The 24,101-nt window shown below is 52.5% G+C and overlaps 1 protein-coding gene and 1 long non-coding RNA gene across 3 annotated transcripts; one reads left to right on the forward strand and one right to left on the reverse strand.

The window, feature by feature from the left end:
- The first annotated feature begins 40 nt into the window (after positions 1 to 40).
- Notch4 (notch receptor 4) lies at positions 41 to 23,973 on the forward strand. 2 transcript variants are annotated; one of them, XM_051187264.1, is made up of 30 exons: positions 41 to 260; positions 1,007 to 1,088; positions 1,239 to 1,534; positions 3,373 to 3,720; positions 3,809 to 3,931; positions 4,027 to 4,263; positions 4,372 to 4,527; positions 5,046 to 5,231; positions 6,669 to 6,782; positions 7,399 to 7,512; positions 7,582 to 7,704; positions 9,810 to 9,969; positions 11,058 to 11,203; positions 11,440 to 11,592; positions 12,145 to 12,262; positions 12,472 to 12,559; positions 13,052 to 13,202; positions 13,604 to 13,788; positions 16,914 to 17,166; positions 17,392 to 17,504; positions 18,338 to 18,861; positions 19,308 to 19,691; positions 19,788 to 19,963; positions 20,323 to 20,548; positions 20,700 to 20,781; positions 20,874 to 21,015; positions 21,440 to 21,732; positions 22,063 to 22,210; positions 22,628 to 22,725; positions 22,871 to 23,973. In XM_051187264.1, exons 1-30 carry the CDS (start codon positions 188 to 190, stop codon positions 23,480 to 23,482), a joined length of 5,904 nt encoding a protein of 1,967 aa, XP_051043221.1. In that variant the 5' UTR covers positions 41 to 187; the 3' UTR covers positions 23,483 to 23,973. The 2 variants fall into 2 exon arrangements, with proteins under 2 accessions (XP_051043221.1, XP_051043222.1); XM_051187265.1 differs by having other exon boundaries at positions 20,700 to 20,772.
- Positions 20,196 to 20,744, reverse strand: LOC127224296 (uncharacterized). The gene is made up of 2 exons (XR_007834695.1): positions 20,691 to 20,744; positions 20,196 to 20,565 (listed from the first exon to the last, which is right to left on the reverse strand). It is a non-coding gene; the product is annotated as an uncharacterized LOC127224296 (long non-coding RNA).
- Positions 23,974 to 24,101: the final 128 nt, after the last annotated feature.

Here is a 24,101-nt window from a genome sequence, read left to right on the forward strand (position 1 = left end):
CACACCCATCAGTAGGGTGTTCAGGACATTGTGTGATTCAGGAAATAGCTCAGACTGAGGCGTGCAGCAGGCCCAGAAGGAAGGAGGGGAGGTGGAGCCCGAGGACCTAGCCTTGCCTGACGACAAGAGCTCTGAGGGTCTTTGCCTGAAGAGAGAGGAGATCCGGGTCAGGGGCAGGCGCTCTGGAATGCAGCCCCAGTCCCTGCTGCTGTTACTGTTGCTGCTATTGCTGCCCAGTTTCCCAGTCACCCTGACTAGAGGTGAGGCATGGCCAGAGGTGAAGGGGTGGAGACATATCTCACTTGAGGAGATGCTTGGTGAGGTCAGGGAAGAGAGCCAAGCTCCAGGCACTGAAGGGACACTGGAGGGAGGAGATTCTGTGGGAACAACCTGCAGGGAGACCTAACTCTCCCAGGGGCTGCTTAGACCAAGGCTTTGGGCTTGGTGCCAGGGGTAGTGCCTGCTCTGGAATGGGAAAGGGGTGCCTATCCCCAAGGAGAAGTCAGCTGGCCAGGTGTGGGACAGACAGGAGAAAAAGCTGACTGCCTGTTCCGGGGAAGAGAGAAATGAGGGACAGGAGACATAGAAGGGCCCATCAGGTCCCTTTCTGTCCAGCTGTCCCCACCACCACCCCCAGTGGCTCATTGCTAGCCTTTTCCTGAAGGAAATCCCTTAGGTGTCGCAGCCATTCACCTCCCAGAAGCGCCTTTGGCTCCCTCCTAATCCCAGTTGTCCTGCTTCCGGGGGATGGAGCTGGGCTGGACTTGGGACACTAGAGAATAAACAGGAAGGAGGTTGGAGTAGTAACAGAAGCCATGAATGGAAGAGCTGGGACAAGGGGACCATGTGGAGCATGGGACCGGGGAGTGAAGGAGGAGGTGGCATACAGCACCCATGCACCTAGGCCACATGGCAGTTGCTAGTCACTACCTTTATGGAGCGTCTGGAAGGAGAAGAGCAACCATAGGTCCTTGGGCTCCCTGTCCTCCTCCTGTCTCTTCCCCAGAGCTTCCGTGTGGAGGTTTCCCAGAACCCTGTGCCAATGGAGGCACCTGCCTGAGGCTGTCTCAGGGACAAGGAACCTGCCAGTGAGTGTGCTTCCTGGGAGTGGGAGCTGGAGAAAGAGGGAGAACAGGGAAGAGGATAAGGAGTGGGGGGTGGAGAAGATTTGTATGGGGACAGAGGAGGAGGGAGAGAAGGGAGAGGGACCACTGGCCTGAAATGTCCCTCTACCCCAGGTGTGCCCCCGGATTTCTGGGTGAGACTTGCCAGTTTCCTGACCCCTGCTTGGATACCCAACTCTGCAAGAATGGCGGCAGCTGCCAAGCCCTGCTTCCCACACCCCCAAGCTCCCCTAGTTCTGCTCCTCCGCTGGCCCCCAGCTTCTCCTGCACGTGCCCCTCCAGCTTCACCGGAGAGCGATGCCACATCCACCTGGAAGACCTCTGCCCACCCTCTTTCTGTTCCAACGGGGGCCACTGCTATATCCAGGCCTCAGGCCGCCCACAGTGTTCCTGTGAGCCCGGGTGGACAGGTAGGCACCCAGGGGTGCATAGGTAACCATCTAAGGAGGGGTGTGTTAATCTTCCTGATGCTGTGACAAACACAAGACAAACATTCCCAAAGAGTTTATTCTGGTTCAGTCTGATGGTTCTGCATCATGGTAAGGAAGCCATGTGGTGAAAACAGACAGGAAGTTGGGTGCTCTTGTTTCTTTTCATTCTGTTGCCATGATAAAAACCCTGACAAAAAGTAGCACAGTGGGGGAAAGGGTTTATGTGGCTTTTGTTTCCAGGTGACAGCCCATTATTGAGCAGGAGTCAAGGCAGGAACCCAAAGCTGCCAATCACACAGCATGCACCATCGAGAGCAGAAAGAACAAAAGCATCCTTGCTTGCTCGTTCTTATCTTTCTCCTGTCTTACGTAGTTTAGGATCCTCACCTAGGGGATGGTGCTGCCCTCAGTGGGCTGAACCTCCTGCATCAATTTCAAGATGACCCCCAACAGACATGCCCACAGGCCAGCCTGATCCAGGCAATTCTTCAATTGAGGCTTTCTTCTCAGTGACTCTAGGCTGTGGCAAGTGGGTAGACAAAACCAACCAAGCACATGCGCGCGCGCACACACACACACACACACACACACACACACACACACACACGGCAATGAGAACTGGTTCTCGGCTCAACTTTTTCCTCCTCCTCTTTTTTGAGACAGAGTTTCTCTGTGTAGCTTTGTAGACTAAGCTGGCCTTGAACTCACAGAGATCCACCTGCCTCTGCCTCCCAAGTGCTGGAATTAGAAGTGTGTGCCACCACTGCCAGGCCACTTTCCTCTCTTTATGCATTCCAGAGCCCCATATCAGGGAACAGTGCCATCTGCTTTTAGAGGTCTTCTCACCCTGCCTAACCCAACCTCGAAACTATCTCACAGACATATCTTCTTCTGACTTCTATGGGTATCAGGCACACACATGATGCATAGACATACAGACATACAAGCAAAACATCCATAAATAAATATGTGAAATGGAAAGAAAAAAGAAGAAGAAGAAAAGGGAATTGGGGACAGTCGGGCCATGGCTCGGTGGGTAATACCTGCTGCCAATATGTCACTGACAACCTGAGTTCAGATCCTAGGATCCACACCACACAGCTGAAGGAGAGAAACAAAAGAACAGGAAACAGGGCTCGGGTGGTAAAAGGCTGCCTGGCATGCATGGATCTCTGGGCTCGATGCATCTTCAGCTTTAGTGGCTCAGGAAGCACAGGTAGGATCATTCAAAGTTGGAACAGACATGATGGTGCATGCCTTTAATTCCAGCACTCAGAAGGCAGAGAATCTCTATGAGTTTGGGCCCAGCCCAGTCTATGTAGCAAGTTCCAGGACAGCTAGGACTATCTAGAGAGACCCTATGTCAAAAAAAGGAGGGAGAGAAGTTCATAGTCATCTTCAGATTCATGTTGATATGAGTCCTTTCCTTAAAGAAAACCAAAATCTAAATAACAAAAAATCCACTCAGAGAAGGCAAAAAGACCTGGCAGGGTGCCACTGAGGCTTTTTACCTTCCCCAAGGTCACTGCCAGGAACCCAAGTTTTCCCAGGTAGGCCGATTTGTAAAACTCCAGTTAGCTATGTGTGCTTTCCAAAGTAGAAGATATGAACAGTCTAATTGCAACCCTCCTGACGCACAGCAGAACTAAGGCGGGAGGGGGGGCCTGGAGCACCTGGATAAAGAGGGCAAGAGAAGAACGGGAAGGAGATTGGCAGAGAGTGTACACACCTGACGCTAAGCAAGCTGAGCTGCATAAACTAGATGGAGCAGCTCCCAAAATGGCCCCTCCCCACTTCACCCCTGTCCCCTGCTACAGGTGAGCAATGCCAGCTCCGAGACTTCTGCTCAGCCAACCCCTGTGCCAATGGAGGTGTGTGCCTGGCTACATACCCCCAGATCCAGTGTCACTGTCCACCTGGCTTTGAGGGTCACACCTGCGAACATGATGTCAATGAGTGCTTCCTGGAGCCAGAACCCTGCCCTAAGGGCACATCCTGCCATAACACCTTGGGCTCCTTCCAGTGTCTCTGCCCTGTGGGGCAGGAGGGTCCACAGTGCAAGCTCAGAAAGGGACCCTGCCCTCCTGGAACCTGTCTCAATGGAGGCACCTGCCAGCCGGTTCCAGAAGGAGATACCACCTTTCATCTCTGCCTCTGTCCCCCAGGTAGAGCTGGCTCCCCTGCACCCCTTTCTGAGCAGGGAGAGTCCTCTTCCCTGGGTAGGTTCCAGGGCTGATACCATGATCCCATCAGGTTTCACAGGCCTGGACTGTGAGATGAATCCAGATGACTGTGTGAGGAATAAGTGTCAGAATGGGGCCACCTGCCTGGATGGGCTGGGTACCTACTCCTGCCTCTGCCCAAAGACCTGGAAGGGTGAGTTGTTCAGAGCAAGTTCGCCACAGCAGCAGCGCCTCCATCCTCACTGGATTCTCAATGCCAGCCCTTGTCCCCTCTCTGTGCCCCTGCAGGCTGGGACTGCTCTGAAGACATAGATGAGTGTGAAACCCAGGATCCCCCTCGATGCAGAAATGGTGGCACCTGCCAGAATTCAGCCGGGGGCTTTCATTGCGTGTGTGTGAGTGGTTGGGGAGGCGCCAGCTGCGAAGAGAACTTGGATGACTGTGCGGCTGCCACCTGTGCCCCAGGATCCACCTGCATTGACCGTGTGGGCTCCTTTTCCTGCCTTTGCCCACCAGGACGCACAGGTGCAGGCAGAGGATGTGGCGGGTGGGGCCTGGAGGGCAAGAAAGTTCCTGGAGGGCAACAGGGGTCCCAAGCAGCCTGCAAGAGCCTCACTCCTCAGTCTCCTGCAGGCCTCCTGTGCCACCTGGAAGACATGTGTTTGAGCCAGCCATGCCATGCGAATGCCCAGTGCAGCACCAATCCTCTGACAGGCTCTGTCCTCTGCCTATGCCAGCCTGGCTACTCAGGACCCACATGCCACCAAGACCTGGATGAGTGTCAGATGGGTGAGGCTTCCCCAGCAGAGGCCCTCTGAGGCCAGCCAGGCCTCTATTCTTCACAAAGATGTCCAGATATGATATAGAGACCCGACTTCAGTGAGAAGGGGGTGGGGGAGCAGCCCAGGAGGGTTCCCAGCATCAACCTTGCACCTTCACATTCACACACATTTGGGCTCACCCACACACATGCAAGCACGCAGAAACACAAATGCATACCACAAAACACACAAATGGAAATATACATATGTATATACATACATACATACATACGTACATACATACATACATACATACAACGAAAACACAAAAAGCTTATTTTCTTTGAATGAGTCTGGACTTGGTTCAGCCATTCTCCAAGTGCTCAGTCCTCCAGATCCCACAGATTCCTCCATTATAAATACACAGCCCCTTGCCTGACCAGTCCCATATCCACAGACAGACCCCCACACCTTCCCTGACACATCAGCCTCTTTGTCCTTTCACCCCTGGCCTCTGTGGACTCTCACCTCTTCTTTCCTCCTAAGGACCCAGTCCCTGTGAACATGGCGGCTCCTGCATCAACAGCCCTGGCTCCTTCAGCTGCCTCTGCCCACCTGGTTACACAGGCCCCCGCTGTGAAGCTGACCATAATGAGTGCCTGTCCCAGCCCTGCCGCCCAGGTGGCACCTGCCTGGACCTACTTGCCACCTTCCACTGCATCTGCCCACCAGGTACAGCTGGGTGGGGCCATGGGTGGGAGAGACAGAGAGCTAACTTCAGGCCCAGGGGGAATTGCTTAGCCAGAGTGATTGGTGACGGTTTCTCCAGTATACTTCTTTCGCTCCCAAGACCCCCCCTAAAACTGGAGTGCCCATGGCTCCTGGGAAAGGGGTGGGTTGCCGTGTAATGACACTGTGCACTGTATAATTCAGGGGCAGGATGTTCCATCCAATCCATGACCAGCGTAGAGCGGACATCCTGGTCCCCGGTACATAGTTCCCAGTGAAGAAGACAGAATAACAGTACATTTGCCCCTTTGCTCATGCCAGTCCAGAACTGCCCCCTTGGTTACACCTTCTTCCACAGAGAGATGAAATCTCTGTGTAAACCCTTGAAATTCCAGATGGGTGATGTGCTGGAGTTGGTGTGATAGGAAAGGAATGTTGCATGGCTGCCCACACTCCTGCCTCCATGCCAGAAGGAAGGAGAGAACAATGTACATTATATCCCCATGTCATGAATTTAAAAACAGAGGTGGAATGAGACTTATCCAAAGCCACACTGTCGATGAGCAGCAGAGCCAAAGATTCAAACCCTGGGCTTCAACACTTTTAACCACTCCACCCCCTACTGGAAGCCAAGCAGCACCCAAGCATCATGGCTCAGACCACACAGACAAGCACAGAGAATAGAAAAACTGTGTCCAAGGGACAAGTTACAGGCAGCAAGAGGTGTCAAGGCAGACTCCCCAGGAAAGAGGAGGGGACAGGGAGGTCAGAAGGCTGACCATGAGACCATTGAGACTAGGGTGGACTTAAAAGTAAAAAAATGGAAGCAACTCTGCTTCTGTAATGCCTTTATTCAAATCCTACTTCACCACCATCATCACCATCACCACCACCATCACCACAACCACCACCATCATCACCATCACTACCACCATCACAACCACCACCATCATCACCATCACTACCACAACCACCACCATCATCATCATCACTACCGTCACCACACCCCTGCCAGGATCCCAGTTCCCCTGGCACAGAGACCTACATAGTACACAAGGGCTGAATCACCCTCCAGACAGACGCCCACTTTTCCATTATACTTCAAGAATCTCCAGGCTGGGCAGCCCATCAGGTGAGCCCCACACTCTAGGTACACAGAAAGGGCTTCAAACAGCACTTCCTCTCAGCCCTCGGAAGTACTCTGAGCCTTCAGACCTGAGGGAAGCAACTCCTCAAACACACACACACACACACACACACACACACACACACACACACCAGCTAAGCCTCAGGGCTCATCAGTGCATCACAGGCAGGCAGCATTGAGGGAAAGGGTTACTCTGCAAGTCCGAGGCAGAGCTGCTGCAGAGCGCAGGTATACCCGGCAGAAACCCAGCTGCCCATGGCTGAGCTTGCCTGGGCCCATTTCTGTGTCCTCAGGCCTGGAAGGGAGGCTGTGTGAAGTGGATACCAATGAGTGTTCCTCTAACCCTTGCCTGAACCAAGCTGGCTGTCATGACCTGCTCAATGGCTTCCTGTGCATCTGCCTCCCTGGTAGGTGAAGATTCGGGTCCAGCCTACCAACCTTGCTCCCCGGGGAACCTCCCAGTCAACCTCAGTCCCCAAAGAACCTCTGAGGCCAGCACCCCTTTTGAAGGCCTCTCCCTCTTGGCCAAAGCATACTGTTTCTCTCACTCCTTTTCAGCACCCCAAACTCTTCCATCACACCCCCCCCAATCCTCTCTTGCTTGCTTGCTACCCTCACCTCTGTCCTGACAAGCTATTCTCTCTTCTGTGTACTCCCTTGCATGTCCAGTCAGTGACTGGCTTTGGCTGGACCACCACAGACACAGACTGGCTCTTTCCCATGGTAACATGAGACAGATTCTTTATCAGTGCTGGGGATGGGAGGCAGGGCACAAGTGCCTAAGGTAAGCACTCTGCCTCTGAGCCATACCCCAGCCCAGGCACTATCACTAGGAAGAAATGAGGGCCAAAGGGAAGCTGGGTAGTTTGCCCATGTGATGCCCAGCATCACAGCCAGCAGGAGCTAGGCTCCACTCCTTCTAAATCATTGGTTACTCTGCCCAAGCACCTTGAGTCTCCTCAGAAGAATCACTTTTGTTCACACTGTACCTGCCTCCCTCCCTTCTCATCCCTTCCCTGCCAGGATTTACTGGTGCCAGATGTGAGGAAGACATGGATGAATGCAGCAGTGCCCCCTGTGCCAATGGGGGACACTGCCAAGACCATCCTGGAGCCTTCCACTGCGAGTGTCTACCAGGTAAATTGAGGCTCAGACACTGTGGGAGAGGACCATCAGTGCAGACCCTGACCCTCTCCTATGTCACAGGCTTTGAAGGGCCACGCTGTGAGATGGAGGTGGACGAATGTCTGAGTGACCCCTGCCCCACCGGAGCCAGCTGCCTCGATCTCCCAGGAGCCTTCTTCTGCCTCTGCCGTTCTGGATTCACAGGTCAGGAGACAAGGGAAAGAATTGGGAGGGTATGTGAGCTCTGGAAGAGGGGAATTGCCCACTGTTCAGGGGACAGCCCACTAGGGGTGGGAGAAAGTCCACTGTGGGGGGGGGGTGTTTGATGGGCAGGACGTGGAAACAGAATGAGAATGGCATCTCTTAAACTAGTCAGTGCAAAAGTACTTACAATGAGAACTGGAAGTGTGGTTCAGTAGCAAAGACCCTGTCAAGTATGTGTGATCCCTGGTTCAATCCCCAGAACTACAGAAAGCAGTGTAAGTAAAATGAATAAGTAGGTAAAATCTTGAGCATCTGTAAACCTAACAACCTTAACTCAAAACTCAGAGTCCACTTGAAGAGGGAGAGACTTGACTCTGAAAAATTACTACCTGGCTGGTGCCAATGGCACATGCCTGCCAACACACACACACCATACACACATCACACACACACACCACACACCACACAAACACATACACATATCTCACAACACCAGACACAGATGCAAGACTGACACAGCTATGGTTGTCAGGGAGCTTTGAATCCAATGTAGAATGGGCATACTTCCTGTTGACCATGGCTGAGAGACAGAGAGAAAGCAGAGGGTCCTGTAGGTCAAGGCCCCGTGAACTTTTAATCTATTCGTGATTCCTTTTCACTCAAGAATTTTTTATTCAACTTCAATCCTATAAGTATATAAAATAAATATATAAATCAAGCATGCATTGTAAAAAAAATCATAAAGATACTTATTTTAAAACAATTCTTGGCTGGGCAATGGTGGTGCAGGACTTTTGTTCTAGCACTTGGGAGGCAGAGGCATGTGGATCTTAGTGAGTTGGAGGCCAGCCTGGTCTACAGAGCGAGTTATAGGACAGCCAGGGATACACAGGGAAACCCTGTCTCAAAAAAAAAGTCTGATATACATATAATTTTGCCATTTGTTAAAGACAAATAGAAAATTTGCATTATAATGAAATGGATTTGGTTGCTTGCTGAAGACAGGAAAACCTAGAGGTAAATTAACTTGATACTCCATGCTGAGGACTGACAACATGAAAATATTATGTCTTTGTTTTCCATCATTAAACTGACATAAAAAAGATGGAAAACTCCATGTGACCAGTAAAAACACCATAGGGTTTTTTAAATCGTTTGTTTGTTTGTTTTTATTTTTGTTTTTGTTTTGTTTTGAGACAGGGTTTCTCTATATTGCTTTGAAACCTGTCCTGGAACTAGCTCACAGAGATCTGCCTGCCTCTGCCTCCCCAAGTGATGGGATTAAAAACGGCGTGTGCCTCCAACACCTGTCAAAAACAACATAGTTTATAACATGTGATAATCTCAAATCTGAGCCAAGTGTCTGGGGCAACTTTGTTGTTGTCATTATGGAGTAGTGACACATGCAATAGAAAGTGGGGTGTTCTATGGGTTCAAAACCAGGGTTGCAAGCCAGGAAGCAGAGGCAGGCAGATTCTGTGAGGAGTTTGAGACCAGCCTGGTCCACAAGAGCTAGTTCCAGGACAGCCTCCAAAGCCACAGAGAAACCCTGTCTCAAAAAAAAAAAAACAGGGTTGCATGCAGCTGCATGATCAAGCATCTCAGATTCATGCTGCATTTGATTTTTGAATTATTTTTTTGGTCATTGTATGTTAGAAAAATTTTACTGTTCCCAAAATTTCTGCAACTCCTACATTCAATTATGAGCACTGTGTCTTCCAATGGGAGCACAGGACACCACCTAACCCTGACTGAAAATGAAAAGGCTTCCTGGAGGGAGTGACCTGGAGAGCAGAGCAGGTCACAGAAAGCCAGGCAGTGCTGGGCGCTGGGCAGTGGTGGTATATGCCTTTAGTTCCAGCACTCAGGAGGCAGAGCTCAGAGGGAAAAAGCTCCACTCAGGGAGCTAGAGGAGACCCAGAGCTCAGGAAGGAGCAAGGCGGAGATGTAGAAAGACAGTCCCAGTCCATATCCTGAAGTCAACAGAGACCAAGAAAGGACAGGTTCGTGGAGAGTGAGAAGTCACACACACGCCAGCCTTTGACCCTTCGGGACATGAAGGGACTTTCTTTCCTCTCAGAGTCCTCTCTCACCCACACTCACAGGCCAGCTTTGTGAAGTTCCCTTGTGCACCCCCAACCTGTGCCAACCTGAGCAGCAATGCCAAGATCATGAAGACACAGCCCACTGCCTCTGCCCTGATGGAAGTCCTGGCTGTGTCCCTTCCAAGGACAACTGCACCTGCCACCATGGCCATTGCCAGAGGTAACACCAACCTCCATTGTGCCCTCCTCCCCATCAGCCTCATCTAGAACAGAAGGCAGCAGTGGGCAGGGTGCTGGCCAATGGGATATGACCAATGGGGAAACAGGAAGGAGATGGCAAGCTTCCTTGGGGAAGTGGAAGGGAGAGCACAGTTGATGAGTGGTCCCCATGGAGGGAAATGTTTGAGCATCATGAAGGTGGCAAAAGAAGATGGAGGGTCAGGGCAGAGAGAAGAGCATAAATACCAGGCTGAGCCAGGCAGTACTAGTGCACACGTTTAGTGCCAGCACTCGGGAGGCAGAGGCAGGTGGATATCTGTGAGTTTGAGGTCAGCCAGGTCTACTGAGGGAGTTCCAAGACAGCCTGCAAAGATACAAAGACACCAAAAACAAAACAACAACAAAATACCAGGAAGGCTTCATCTCTCCTTACATAAATATCTATTGGGCATTTTTGTGTAGACACTTCCCTACACAGAACAAGCCAAGTGTGTTAACATATGCCTGTAATCCAATCCCATGTCTGTAATCCAGGTAAAAGCAAATGGATCAGGCAGCCAAGGCCACAGGCAGCTATACAGTGAGTTTTGAGGCTGGCCCAAGCTACAGGAGACCTTAGGGAGAAGAAAATAGGGAGAAGAAGAAGAGAGAGAAAGGGAGAGGAAGGAGAGAGCGTGTGGTCAGTCAGTAGAGTGCCTCATTCACAGCTACATAGTAATTTGAAGGCCAGCCTGGGCTACCTAAGATCCTTCTTTTTAAGAATTAAAAAAAAGGAGTGGGGGGCTGGAGAGAAGGCTCAGTGGTTAAGAGCACTGGCTGCTCTTGCAGAGGACAGGGGTTTGATTCCCAAAATCACAACCATCACACTTCCAGTTCAGAGGATCCAACAGGTACCAGGCAATGGTGCCCAGATATACATGCAGGCAAAACAACCATATGCATAAAACAATAAGTAAAATAATTCCTTAAAATGGGGAGAGAAGGCAAACAAGAGTCTTGGAGCCAAAAAAGGAGATGGTCTTAAGGGTCCAATCAACAAAGCAGGAGAGAGAGAGGTGGCCCCTTCCTTCCCCTTTTTATTCTGATCAGATCCTCGTGTGTGTGTGATGCGGGTTGGACTGGGCCAGAATGTGAGACAGAGCTTGGAGCATGCATCTCCACACCCTGTGCCCATGGGGGAACCTGCCACCCCCAGCCCTCTGGCTACAACTGTACCTGCCCCACAGGATTCATGGGTAAGTCTCTTCCTATACCATATAGACTCCAGCTTATAGCCCCCAAGTCAAAGTTGTGGCTGTGAACTCTTTGAGAACTGAGTGTGGACTGTGGGGGACACAGGTGATGTGGGAGGTGGAAGGAAGAGGTTGGGTGGGACGGGGGTTATAGGGTAGGGGCAAGAAAGCAAATGAAAAGCATAAAGCAAGAAGGTAAAGAAGAGGACCCCACTTTCAGAGCTCACCTGTTCCCTCAGGGCTGTCCTGTAATGAGGAGGTCACAGCTTGTCACTCAGGGCCCTGTCTCAATGGTGGCTCCTGCAGCACCAGTCCTGGGGGCTATTCCTGCACCTGCCCTCCAAGTCACACAGGTTCCCACTGCCAAACCGTCATGGACCACTGTGTGTCTGGTGAGTGCTGTCCTTGGTTCTGAACCACAGCAGGTTATAGGGGCTGGGCAGGGTGTCTGTGATATCGCTCTGAAACTAACTGGAGGCTGGGATATAGTTCAGTTGGTAGAGGGTGTGCCTAGCACCCGTGAAGCCTTGGATTCAGTGCCCAGGGACACAAGGAATGGTGGTGCTCACCAGTAGTCCCACCCCTGCAAGGAGTTCAAAGCCATCCTAGGCTCCATGTCCAGTTCAAAAGGACCCTGTCAAACAAATATATTAGAGGTTGAGAGATGGCTCAGAGTGTCAAGTCCTTGCCACCAAGTCTGATGACAGGAGCTCAATCCCCAGGACCCACCCGACATGCCCATTGTGGCATGCACATGCACCCACCATATAAATCCAAAAAACAATTTTAGATGTATAAAGTGTAAAAACACATTTTAAATAACTAACTGGACAAACAGTAAGCTGTCTTGGTGAGAAATGTACAACCTTTGTGCTGTGTGTGACCAAGATCACAGACCAGGTTACAGGCATGGAACCCAACCCCTCACAGACTCCTCTCTCCAGCCTCGTGCCTCAATGGGGGTACCTGTGTGAAGAAACCTGGCACTTTCTTCTGCCTCTGTGCTGTGGGCTTCCAAGGGCTTCACTGTGAGAGGAGGATTAGCCCCAGCTGTGCAGACAGGTGAGCATGGCATGAGCCCCCAGGAGGAACAGAGGAACCCTCAGCCCCCATGTCCTCTTCACTGCTCTGTGCAACCACAGCTCCCCGCCTGCTGGCTGCCCCTCCTCCACAAAGCTGGCCTACCATTTCCCCACAACCAAGCTTGTTACCCCACATGACACACTCCCATCTCCCATACCTTCCTATTGCACTGGCTCTGCCTTCTCTAGCCCCTGCAGGAATAAGGCGACCTGCCAAGACACACCTCAGGGTGCCCGCTGCCTCTGCAACCCTGGATATACAGGAAGCAGCTGCCAGGTGAGGTGCAATAAGCCAAATGTGCCAAGTGGGAGAGGCTGGAGAGCTCTAGCTAAGGGGGTCTTGGGAAAACTGGAACAAATGTCCACATGGGTGGAAGTTTAAGGGTTAGTGTCTCACTTGGGTGTGAGGTGTAAAAGGAAGGAAAGCTGGGATGGTGGTACACACCTGAATCCCAACACTTGGGAGGCAGAGGCAGAAGAATCAGAAGTTCAAGGCCAGCTACATGGAAAGTTTTAGGCCATCATAGGGTAGATGAGACCTTATCACCCCCACCCACCCCCAAAAAAAGTCCAGGTGTTAGGTGTGAGCTGGATGAATTTCTGATCCTGGAACTGAAATGTGAAGTTGGAGACTGTCATCGTCTGAGCCTGTTTGCAAGGAAGTCACCTTAGAAATGAAAGGTTCTGAGGAAGCTACAGTTGGCAGAGGCTCATCTCTGGGTCCCAGAAGCACAGGCCTTCCTGTCTCATATTCTCTTCCAACCCCCAGACTCTGGTAGACTTGTGTGCCCAGAAGCCCTGCCCACACACTGCCCAATGCCTCCAGAGTGGGCCCTCCTTCCAGTGCCTGTGCCTCCAGGGATGGACAGGACCTCACTGTGACCTCCCCCTGTCCTGCCACAAGGCTGCGATGAGCCAAGGTACCAGCCCCAGGACCAACTAGAGAGAAGAGTCCTCCTTTGTCCCAACCCCCAGGGAAGCCACACAGCTTGTATCACAGCTAAAACAGCCAAGAGAAACTAGAGTAATTTATTCTACAGTTCAACACACAGTGGCAGTCTTAACACAGCTCCACTCTGCTGCTATATTCAATACCAACAGCTCAGACAAGACTCCAATTTAGCACAGCCACTAGCAGCGTGTCTCACCTGAAGCCACCCAGTTCCACCATGGCTAGGAGGCCACCTGAGTGGACCAAAATAACCCAACAGCACCAACATCTCCCCTGCCCAGCCTCTTACAGAATACTCTGTGTCTGGGGCCCTGGAGAACACTTCTACCCAACTTAGACCCATCCCCACCTGTCTGTCTGTCTTCCCAGGTGTAGACATTTCTAATCTGTGCCAGAATGGAGGCCGCTGTGTTGACAGAGGCTCCTCCTATTTCTGCCACTGCCCTCCTGGATTCCAAGGCAGATTATGCCAGGATAACGTCAACCCCTGTGAGTCCAAGCCTTGCCAGCATGGGGCCACCTGTGTGGCCCAGCCCAATGGCTATGTCTGCCAGGTAAGAGGCCTAGAGAGGTAGAGCTACAACATACAGTAGGGTTGGTGAGAACCTAGTTTATCCAGTCCTTTCTTCCCTTTAACCCATATGCCTATCCGCCCACCAGGCGAGGCTGGTCCACATTCTGTATCTTTTCCCTTCATTTTTTTTAATTCAAACTTGATACCTACATTAAACTAACTCCTATATCCCTTGCCTCCTTGTTTGTCCTTCTGCTGGCTCAGTGTCCCACTGCCAAGGGAATCTAATAAAACAGAAGCTGACCTGTCCCTCCCTCATAACACCTCCAGGAACAACTTCCTCCACAGCCCTGTCCTCAGGCCACCCTTGCTCCTGTCCCCACTGTCCTGCTCCCTGCTCCAGCATCACAAAACTGTTCCTTACACATCCACAGCCGTTCTTCCTTCCAACCTCATCCTCTACTGCTGTTCTGCCTAGAACAGCCTTCTCCTGCCCCTGGGGGATGTCCCTTTTTCCCTCTGAGCTGGAGGAGGGCTTCTCCTCAATGGGTCCAGACCACTATCCAGGAGAGGAAACACAGTCTTTAAAAATTTCATGTGTATGAGTGCTTTGTGTGTATGAATGTATGTATGTGCACCACATGCACACCCAGGACCCATGGAGGTCAGAAGATAGAGTCAGATCGCCTGATGATTGTGAAGCACCATGTGAGTGCTGGGACTTGAATCCAGGCCTCTAGAAGAGCAGCTCTTAACCATTGAGCCACATCTCTAGACCCTGGAAATTCAACTTTTTTTAAAAAAAAAAAAATCATGACAGGGTTTCTGTGTTGTTCTGGCTGTCCTGGAACTTGCTCTGTAGACCAGGCTGGCCTTGAACTCAGAGAGCCCCACACCTTTTTTTTTTTTTTTTTTTTTTTGAGGCTTGGTCTCTTGTAGCCCAGGCTGGCCTTGAACTTACTATGTTACATTGAATGACTAATAACTCTCCTGCCTCCCACCTAGTCAGTGCTGGGACTGTAGGTATGCACCCTCACACCTAGTTTATAGTTATGTATGCTAGTGTCTTAGCTATGGTTTCTATTGCTATGTGCATGAAAATGGGCACAATAAAGAAACCAAAATAGCCACCTCAATGAGTGAAAAGGGAAAAGTTTATCCCAAACTGCAAAGGGTGTCTCTCAGGAAAGCAAGAAGTAACAGAGGAAAGTTTTCCAGGATTAAGTGGGAACTGGAGAAAGGGGCCTGTGAACAGAGACTGAGGGAGCCTAGCATTAACCTTGACAGTAGACACCACAGTCATGTTATTGGAGGGCCACAAATGCCTCTTGCCAGAAATAAGAAGAATGGCTCGCTTGTGGAAAGCAGGAACTTTCTTCAAGCCCCTGAGGGAATGGGACCTTTTTTTCTGAATGCCCAACCTTGTTAAAAGGCCTTTCTTAGAAGACTAAACACTGTGAAGAGACACCACAACCAGGCAACTCTTATAAAGGAAATCGTTGAATTGTGGCTGACCTACATTATCATGGCAGGGAGCATTGCAACGTACAGGCAACCATGGTGCTAGAGAAGGTGCTGAGACTTCTTCATCTTTATTTGCAGGCAGCAGGAAAAAACAGTGAGCCACTAACTAGGCCTGGTTTGAACTCTTGAGACCTCAAAGCCCACCCCTAGTAATGCACTTCCTCCAGCAAAGCCACACCTACTCCAACAAGGCCACTCCCTATGGACTTAGGGGGGCCATTTTTTATTCAAACCACTATACAAAGCAAACACTTTACCCAATTAGTTATGTGTCCCAGCATCGACAAATCTAACCCCTCATGAATATTTTCAGACACAAAGCAGCAGGGTGGGGCTAGAGATGACCCTGGCTCAAAAATGAAGAGACCAGTATCCTGGCTAGGGAACCTCTGTGCACTTACTATTCCACTCCTCATGAAACTCCCACCAAAGGTTTCTAATGCCACCCATGCATTCCTACAGCTCTCTGGATTCTCTGTGAACCCATTCTCTCCAGTTCCAACACCTCCCTTCTAACATGTCATAGAACTTGTGACTTTGTCACAAGCAAAACCCGCAGTGTGGCTCTGGACAGAGCCAGTCTTGCTTCGATCTTTGCATCTGACAAGGCGGTATGGCTTCCAAAAGTATCTTCACCTTTCAGCAAACTGTTTCCTTATGAGTAGAGTGGAGATTAAATGAGATTTCTTTACTGTTACTGAGAGGATGGGGTAAGATTATACATGCAGATTATGCAATCAGTACTGTCTCCTCTGTTGACTAAGCTTCACAGACAGGGATGAGTTCTACCTTTTCCTTTATCTGTACTGCTTAAAAAACTACCAGGCTGGGAGGTGGCTCAGCCAAGAAAGCAATCACCTCACAAGCCTGAAGGTCTGAGTTCAGATCCCTAAAACCCAAGTACAAAGCTGGGCTCAGCAACACATTCTTGCAATCCCAGTGATCTGGGAGGCAAATCCTGGGGAGTTAGCAGGCCAGCTAGCCTGACCTAAGTGGCAAATGTCCCAGCCAATAAGAGGCTCTTTCTCAAGCAAAAGGTAAAGAAGCCTGAGGACTAACCCTGAAAAGTCCTCTGACCTACACACACACACACACACACACACACACACACAAATGCATACATGTCACAAGAAGGTATTCAGGGAATACTTAACAAATCAATGTGTAGTGTGTGAGAGAGGCTGGAGGGGAAGTTGGTAGGGAAAGGGGTCTTACCAGAATGAGGCAATGCTTAGTGTCACATTGTTTGGGACCGAGGGTTAAGCTCTGTTGTGCCCAAATTCTGAACCCCAAAATCACCAATGCAAAAGCAAAGAGTCTTTAATTTTATGAGTTAACCCTGCTCCCCCATCCAACACAGCAGGTGAAGCAGGCGGGACCCTGAGCAGCAGTGGGGTAGGGCATATATTGGGGTATTGGGGTAGAGCAAGGGGAGTGTCTGGAGTCTGCAACAGACTCAGGATTGGTGTGCTTCCGAGTTTGGGCAACCTGTCCTGAGTTGATTGGTCAGCTGCAACTGCAGCAAGGTTGCTAGGCCTAGAGACTCTCTCAGGGTGGCTGTGGTGCTGAGACAGGCTGTGAAGGTGGGAGGTTGTGAACCACCTTGAGTTCAGTTTATCATCTGGCCCTCTGTGTCTCCAGTGTGCCCCAGGCTATGAAGGACAGAACTGCTCAAAAGAACAGGATGCATGTTGGTCTCAACCCTGCCACAACCAAGGAATCTGCACCCCCAGGCCTGGAGGTTTCCACTGTGCCTGCCCTCCAGGCTTTGTGGGGCGGCGCTGTGAGGGGGATGTGGACGAGTGTCTCGACCGGCCCTGTCACCCCACAGGCACTGCAGCCTGCCACTCTTTAGCCAATGCCTTCTATTGCCAGTGTCTGCCTGGGCACACAGGTGAGGCCTGGGGTCTCTGGGGCATAGCTAAGAACAGGGAAACCCAGACAGTCCCTGTCTAAATGACAATCTTCCCGCCCTCTGCCTCAACACCTCTCCCCAGAGAAGATGTCCCAGCCAGTGTCCTGTAGCCCACATAGTGTGCTGAACCACCTGTCAGGAGTAAGTCAAGACAGAGGCAATGACTGAAGCCATGTGTGATCTCCAATCTCACCCCCACCACAGGCCAGCGGTGTGAGGTGGAGACAGACCCCTGCCAGAGCCAGCCCTGCTCCAATGGAGGGTCCTGTGAGGTCACAACAGGACCAGCCCCGGGCTTCACCTGCCACTGCCCCAAGGCAAGTGCTGCAACACCTATTTCTCTTTCTTCTCCCTGCCCTGATGGAAGATACAAAGACCAGAGCCAGAACCCTGGGGCAGTGAGTGGGGGGGACTTTGGAGACAGAACTGGAGAGAGCCCAAGCTCACCGTCATTCTCAGAAGCAGGGGAAAGGCAGAATCAGACAGCAGCACAGCTATGCAGTTCTATAGTCCCTGCACTTGGGAGGTGAGGCAGAAGGAGCATGAGTTCCTTGGTCACCCTTGGCTACACAATGACATTGAGGTCAGTCTGGGCTACATGAGAGTGTCACAAAAGAAAAGGAAAGAAAAGAAACAACAAAACCAATCCTTCCTAGAATGGCTTTAGATACATTCTTTAAACTCTATGTGGATGTCAGTGAGGGGCTCATGGCAGGAACTAGCTGAAGCCTGGGTTGTGACAACAGGTCATGCCTTCCTTCATTATCCTAACATAACACTTACAAGCCAAACCCAGCAACCAAGAAAGCAAACACTTTCCTCTGCTTACGCCTTCCTCCTGTTTACCCTGGGAAGGAAGAGGAGAGCTTGGACTGTCTCCAAGGACACAGTCAGTGGTCAACTGCACTAGCTGACTAGTCTCACAGCCTTGGCTGCATAGCCCCACTTCACCCACTCCCACCAACTGTAATTTGCCAGCGTGTGGAGTTACCAGGGGTCAAAGCTGCAACATCCATTACCATTGACTTGATATTCTCTGAGGTCTCTCTTGTATATGACAGTCTAGAGCCCTCTGTGTAGGGTTATCCCAGGAGTTTGCTTCAGGGAAGACTGACACAGGTCCTCTTGTGTCCTCTCTTATCTGCCACAGGGTTTCGAAGGCCCCACCTGCAGCCACAAAGCCCCTTCCTGTGGCATCCATCATTGCCACCATGGAGGCCTATGTCTGCCCTCCCCTAAGCCAGGCTCCCCACCCCTCTGTGCCTGCCTCGGTGGCTTCGGGGGCCCTGACTGTCTGACACCCCCAGCTCCACTGGGTTGTGGGCCCCCCTCACCCTGCCTGCACAATGGTAGCTGCTCTGAGATGCTCAGGTTGGGTAACCCTGGCTTTCAATGCTCCTGCCCTCCTGACTCTCCAGGGCCCCGGTGTCAAAGGCCAGGCGCAAATGGGTGTGAGGGCCGAGGGGGCGATGGGGCTTGTGATGCTGGCTGCAGTGGCCCAGGAGGAGACTGGGATGGAGGGGACTGCTCTCTGGGGGTCCCAGACCCCTGGAAGGGCTGTCCCCCCCATTCCCAGTGCTGGCTTCTTTTCCGGGATGGACGGTGCCACCCACAGTGCGACTCTGAGGAGTGTCTGTTTGATGGCTATGACTGTGAAATCCCTCCAATTTGCACGTGAGCCTGAGCCTGGGAATGAGGGGTGGGATAGGGGTGGAGGTGAGGAGACGTACATGTCCAAGTTACAGGATGACCAGCACTGGACTCCAGGGACTTTCTGTGCTAAGAAAAACTCTGGGTTCCAACCAGAGGAATTGAGTGACTGACACTGTGGGGCACAGCCTTTGTCTGGACTCCTGAGAGCTCTAAGGCCTTAGGCCTCTGCATCCCTCCCCCAGACCTCCTGCCATTGAAAACCTCCCTCCTGGAAACCAGCACTCCCAAGATAAAGGGCCTAGCACCCTCTTTCTGGGAGAGGGGCAGGATGAAATGTTGGCCTCAGGAGCCACTATCAGTAGATTTCAGGGTGTTTGGCCACCATCCTTATCCACAAGTGTCAGAAGCAATGGAGAGACAGTAATTTTCTGTGAAGAGCTCTGAGCCCACCTCTCCTCTACCCACAGCCCAGCCTATGACCAGTACTGTCAAGATCACTTTCACAACGGCCACTGTGAAAAAGGATGCGACAGCGCTGAGTGTGGCTGGGATGGGGGCGACTGCAGGTCAGAGGATGGGAACTCAGAGTGGGGGCCCTCCCTGGCCCTGCTGGTGGTGCTGAGTCCCCCAGCTCTGGATCAGCAGCTGCTGGCTCTGGCTCGAGTACTGTCCCTGACTCTGAGGGTCGGGCTCTGGGTGAGGAAGGACAGTGATGGAAGGAACATGGTGTTTCCCTACCCGGGGACCCGGGCCAAAGAGGAGCTGAGCGGATCTCGGGATTCCTCTTCATCGGAAAGGCAAGCCCCTGACAACCAGCCCATAGGCAAGGAGCCAGACTCCCTTGGTGCTGGGTAAGCCAAAGATGGAGTGGAGAGCCAAATGTTATTTAAAGGGAGCTGAAGGGGAGCAGGGGCTAAACAGGTGTTCCTGAACTGCCTTTTCTCCAGGTTCGTGGTGGTGATGGGGGTGGATTTGTCCCGTTGTGGTCCTGAACACCCTGCATCCCGCTGTCCCTGGGACTCTGGGCTCCTGCTACGCTTCCTTGCGGCAATGGCCGCTGTGGGAGCCCTGGAACCCCTGCTGCCTGGACCATTGCTGGCTGCTCACCCCCAAGCAGGAACCAGTAGGTGATCCCCACTATTTCCCTTTGTTCATGATCTCTGGTAGAGATCAAACTGAAAGCCAAAATGTTGACCTCCCTAACACCTCTTTGAGATGAATCTCCTCCTGGCCCAACCCTTCGGTGGTCTTCCTTCTTATTTCCCTAAGAACTTTGTACTAATCTCTGGCATAGTCCTATTGCCAACTGGGTTCCAGCTTATAAAAGAACAGTAATGATCACACAACATGGACTCTCCTCTAAACATTTTACCATGAACACATTTAACCATATGAGACAGGAAAGGAAACTGAGGCAGGCCACTCCACTGGCCCAGTCTCATCAGGAATGCTACCCCTTTGTGACCATCTCTCTCCTGCCAGGGCCCCCTGTCAACCAGCCTCCTTGGCCTGTTCTGTGTTCGCCAGTGGCTGGGGTTCTTCTCCTGGCCCTTGGAGCTCTTCTTGTCCTCCAGCTCATGCGGCGACGGCGGCGGCGGCGAGAACATGGAGCCCTGTGGCTGCCCCCGGGTTTCATTCGAAAGCCTCAGACACAGCAGGCACCCCATCGGCGGAGGCCCCCACTAGGCGAGGACAGCATAGGTCTCAAGTGAGACTGAGGAGGGCCTAGGATTCAGGGAGGGGAGTGTCAAGTGTGCTATGGAACACTACTGCGGGGGGGGGGGGGGGGGGGCTTCTGGGAATGTTGGAGATGCTGATTGGCCCTTGCCAAAGAACCCCTACCTACTCACCCCATTCAGGGCGCTGAAGCCGGAGGGAGAAGTGGATGAGGATGGAGTGGCCATGTGCTCGGGCCCTGAGGAGGGAGAGGAGGTGGGCCAGGTGAAAAGGTTGGGGTGGGAATGGTAAAGAGGTACCAGTAGTGGTGAAAAGACAACTCAGTGGCCTTCCCTATTGCTTCCTTTTGTCCCAAGGCAGAAGAAACAGCCTCAGCCTCCAAGTGCCAACTCTGGCCAATGAACAGCAGCTGTGGAGAGCTCCCACAGGCAGCTGCCATGCTGACGCCTCCTCAAGAGTGTGAAATGGAGGCTCTGGATGTGAATACTTGTGGACCTGGTACATAACCAACCTAGATCAAAAAAAAAAAAAAAAAAAAATCCTATCTTTGATCCTTTTAAAAGCAAAGCCCATTAGTATCCAAACTGAAACCTTTAGAACAGTGCCACTCAGATTGGGGACCCAGGAATACAAACTCAAACTCTTAGCAAGCTGGGGTACGGAGTAATCTAACCAGCCCTCTAGATAGGTGTGACTCAAGTTCAAGACTGAGAGCCTTTGAGAATTAAATCCTTCCTGCTCCTGCCCCAAATGAAAACAGTAAAGCAAGGCATAGTGGTGCCTTTAATCCCAGCACTCGGGAGGCAGCAGCAATCAGATCTGTGTTCAAGATTGGCTTGGTCTTCTGGCTGCAATTCTCCCAGCAGTCGTTAATTTCTTCTTGTGTTCTTTCGGTTGGCCTTGTCCTCATTCTCATCCACAGGGGTGACACCCCTGATGTCCGCAGTCCTCTGTGGGCGAATGGAGTCCACGATTGTCCAGGGACCATGGCTGGGAAATCCTGAACCCTGTGAGCCACTGCTGGATAGAAGAGCCTGCCCCCAGGCTCACACTGTGGGCATTGGAGAGACACCCCTGCACCTGGCTGCCCGATTCTCTCGGCCAACTGCTGCCCGCCGCCTCCTTGAGGCTGGAGCCAACCCCAACCAGCCTGACCAGGCAGGGCGCACTCCACTTCACACTGCAGTGGCTGCCGATGCTCGGGAAGTCTGCCAGGTCAGCACTCAACTGGGGTCCCTGCAGGAAGTAGAAGTAAACTTGCAAGTAAAATGGAGAGGTTTTCTCTAGGGTTTGACAAAAGAGGAAACTGAGACAGAAGACCTAAAAGAGGTGGCAGGCAGTGACTGGTGAGGGGGTTGCAGAGCCTAGCATTTAATCCCAGCACTTGGGGAGGCAGAGGCAGGCAGATCTGAGTCCCAGGCTAGCCTGGGCTGCATAGTGAGCCAAAACCAAAACAGACAACAAAAGCATGAGGGACCTGACCTGACCTAGAAGTCCGGGGTTACGGGGGGGGGGGGGGGTCACAGGCCCTTTCTGTCTCCCCAGCTCCTATTGTCCAGCAGACGGACTAATGTGAATGCACGCACAGAGGACGGGACTACACCTCTGATGCTGGCTGCCAGGCTGGCAGTGGAGGACCTGGTTGAAGAGTTGATCGCAGCCCGAGCGGATGTGGGAGCCAGAGATAAAAGGGGTATGGTTGGAGCCGGTGTGCTATCGAAATGTGGGCAGAGCGGGAATGAGGTGAGGTTCGCATAACTGGCAGAGCAGGGACCAGAGGATATCCCTCCTACACTGAGGTATGGAGAGCGAGTTTCCCCTTCACCGTCAACTACAATGCCTAGCTTCAGTCCTTGAAACGGGATGGGGATACCGGGTCCAACCATCCAGAACAATACCCCATTGTCCCTCTCGCGGGCCGATGACGTCACCAGGGCAACGCTTGCTGCAGGCTGTCGGTTGCCGGGGCAACGCTTCCCGTCTGCGAGGAACCCAAGTAGCTCTCCCTTCCTTCCCCCACCCCATCACCAAGGCCAGAACCCGTGGGAAACTGGAACGCAGCAGTCTGTTCCCCAGCTACGGGGTAACCGGCTCCCACGTGGTACCCTAGGGAAAACCGCACTGCACTGGGCCGCTGCTGTGAACAACGCCCGAGCCACCCGTTCCCTCCTCCAAGCTGGAGCTGATAAAGATGCCCAAGACAGCAGGGTGAGCCGCTGCCACAGACTCCCCACTGAACAAGCCACAAGCATGGGAATCCAGGGAGCTCAAAGGGGGCGTCTGGCGGGAGGGGGCCGACACCCGGTGGGCGGGGACTCTGACCGCCCCGGGCTTTCCGGTTCCCGCCCCGCAGGAGCAGACGCCGCTGTTCCTGGCGGCACGCGAAGGAGCCATGGAGGTAGCGCAGCTGCTGCTGGAGTTCGGGGCGGCCCGAGGGCTGCGGGACCAGGCCGGACTAGCCCCGGGAGACGTGGCCCGCCAGCGAAGCCACTGGGATCTGCGGACGCTGCTGGACGGGGCGGGGCCGCCGGTGCCGGAGGCCCGTATGCACGCACGCGCCGCGTCGGGGGGCGGGGCCGCGCCGCGCTGCCGGACGCTGTCGGCGGGAGCGCGCCCGCGCGGGGGCGGAGCCTGCCTGCAAGCTCGCGCTTGGTCTGTGGACTTGGGGACGCGCGGGGGCGCGGCCTATGCGCGCTGCCGGAGCCTGTACTCAGGCTCCTCAGGCCCTGCCTTGCATGGCCGCAGGTTTCCCGCAGGCTCCTGTGGGCGACGCGCGGCCGGGGCATCCCAGGATGACTGGCCTCGCGACTGGGTAGCCCTGGAAGCCTGCGGCTCTGCCCGCAGTGCGCCGATCCTGCCTCCCAGTTTGACCCCGTCTCCAGAACACGGATCCCCTCAAGTTGCCTGGGGTCTTCCGGTCCACCAAGAGGTGCCCTTAAACTCGGGTGGAGAGAACCAAAAGTAGGCAGCTGCATGGAGGGAAGGAAGTGACGGGCAGTCTGGAAGATTCCAGACTTAAGCGTTATGCTTGCTTGTGTTCCCCCTTGAGTGTGCACAGTACTTCGAAGAGGGTTTAGAATGCCCGAAAGACACATGCCGGGCTTTTCCTGGAAAATAGGGCAGCTTCAAGAGGACAAAGTGGACTTTGAGAATCTCTCAACTGGGACCAAGAACTGTGGGTAAATTGGGTGTAAAAATGTTTCTTGTGCATGGTTTCCCAAACGAAGCCTCTGCTACCCACTGCCCACGAGTAACTGGCAAATATTTATTGAGCACCTACTGTGTGCCGGGTGTTGGGTAGATGATGAAAGATGATGAAACCAGTGGCCCCTCTAGCTGATGACTCCTTGCCCTCCCGCTACCCCCATCCCTAAGAAAATGATGCAGGGATGAGGTCTTCCTCTCTAGCTACTGCTATCTCTAAGAACCCCAAATTCATGAACAATAAAGCTGATTTAGAGTGTTACTTTATTTGTCTAAGGAACTGGACAGTGCATAGTGTTTGGGAAATTTAATACCCTAGGTTCATCCATAAAGTTAGGGTAGGGGACTTTTGGATACAATTTAAGGGCAAACAGACAATC

The sequence above is a fragment of the Phodopus roborovskii genome, unplaced genomic scaffold, assembly GCF_943737965.1.
Source record: "Phodopus roborovskii unplaced genomic scaffold, PHOROB, whole genome shotgun sequence".
NCBI lineage: Eukaryota > Metazoa > Chordata > Mammalia > Rodentia > Cricetidae > Phodopus > Phodopus roborovskii.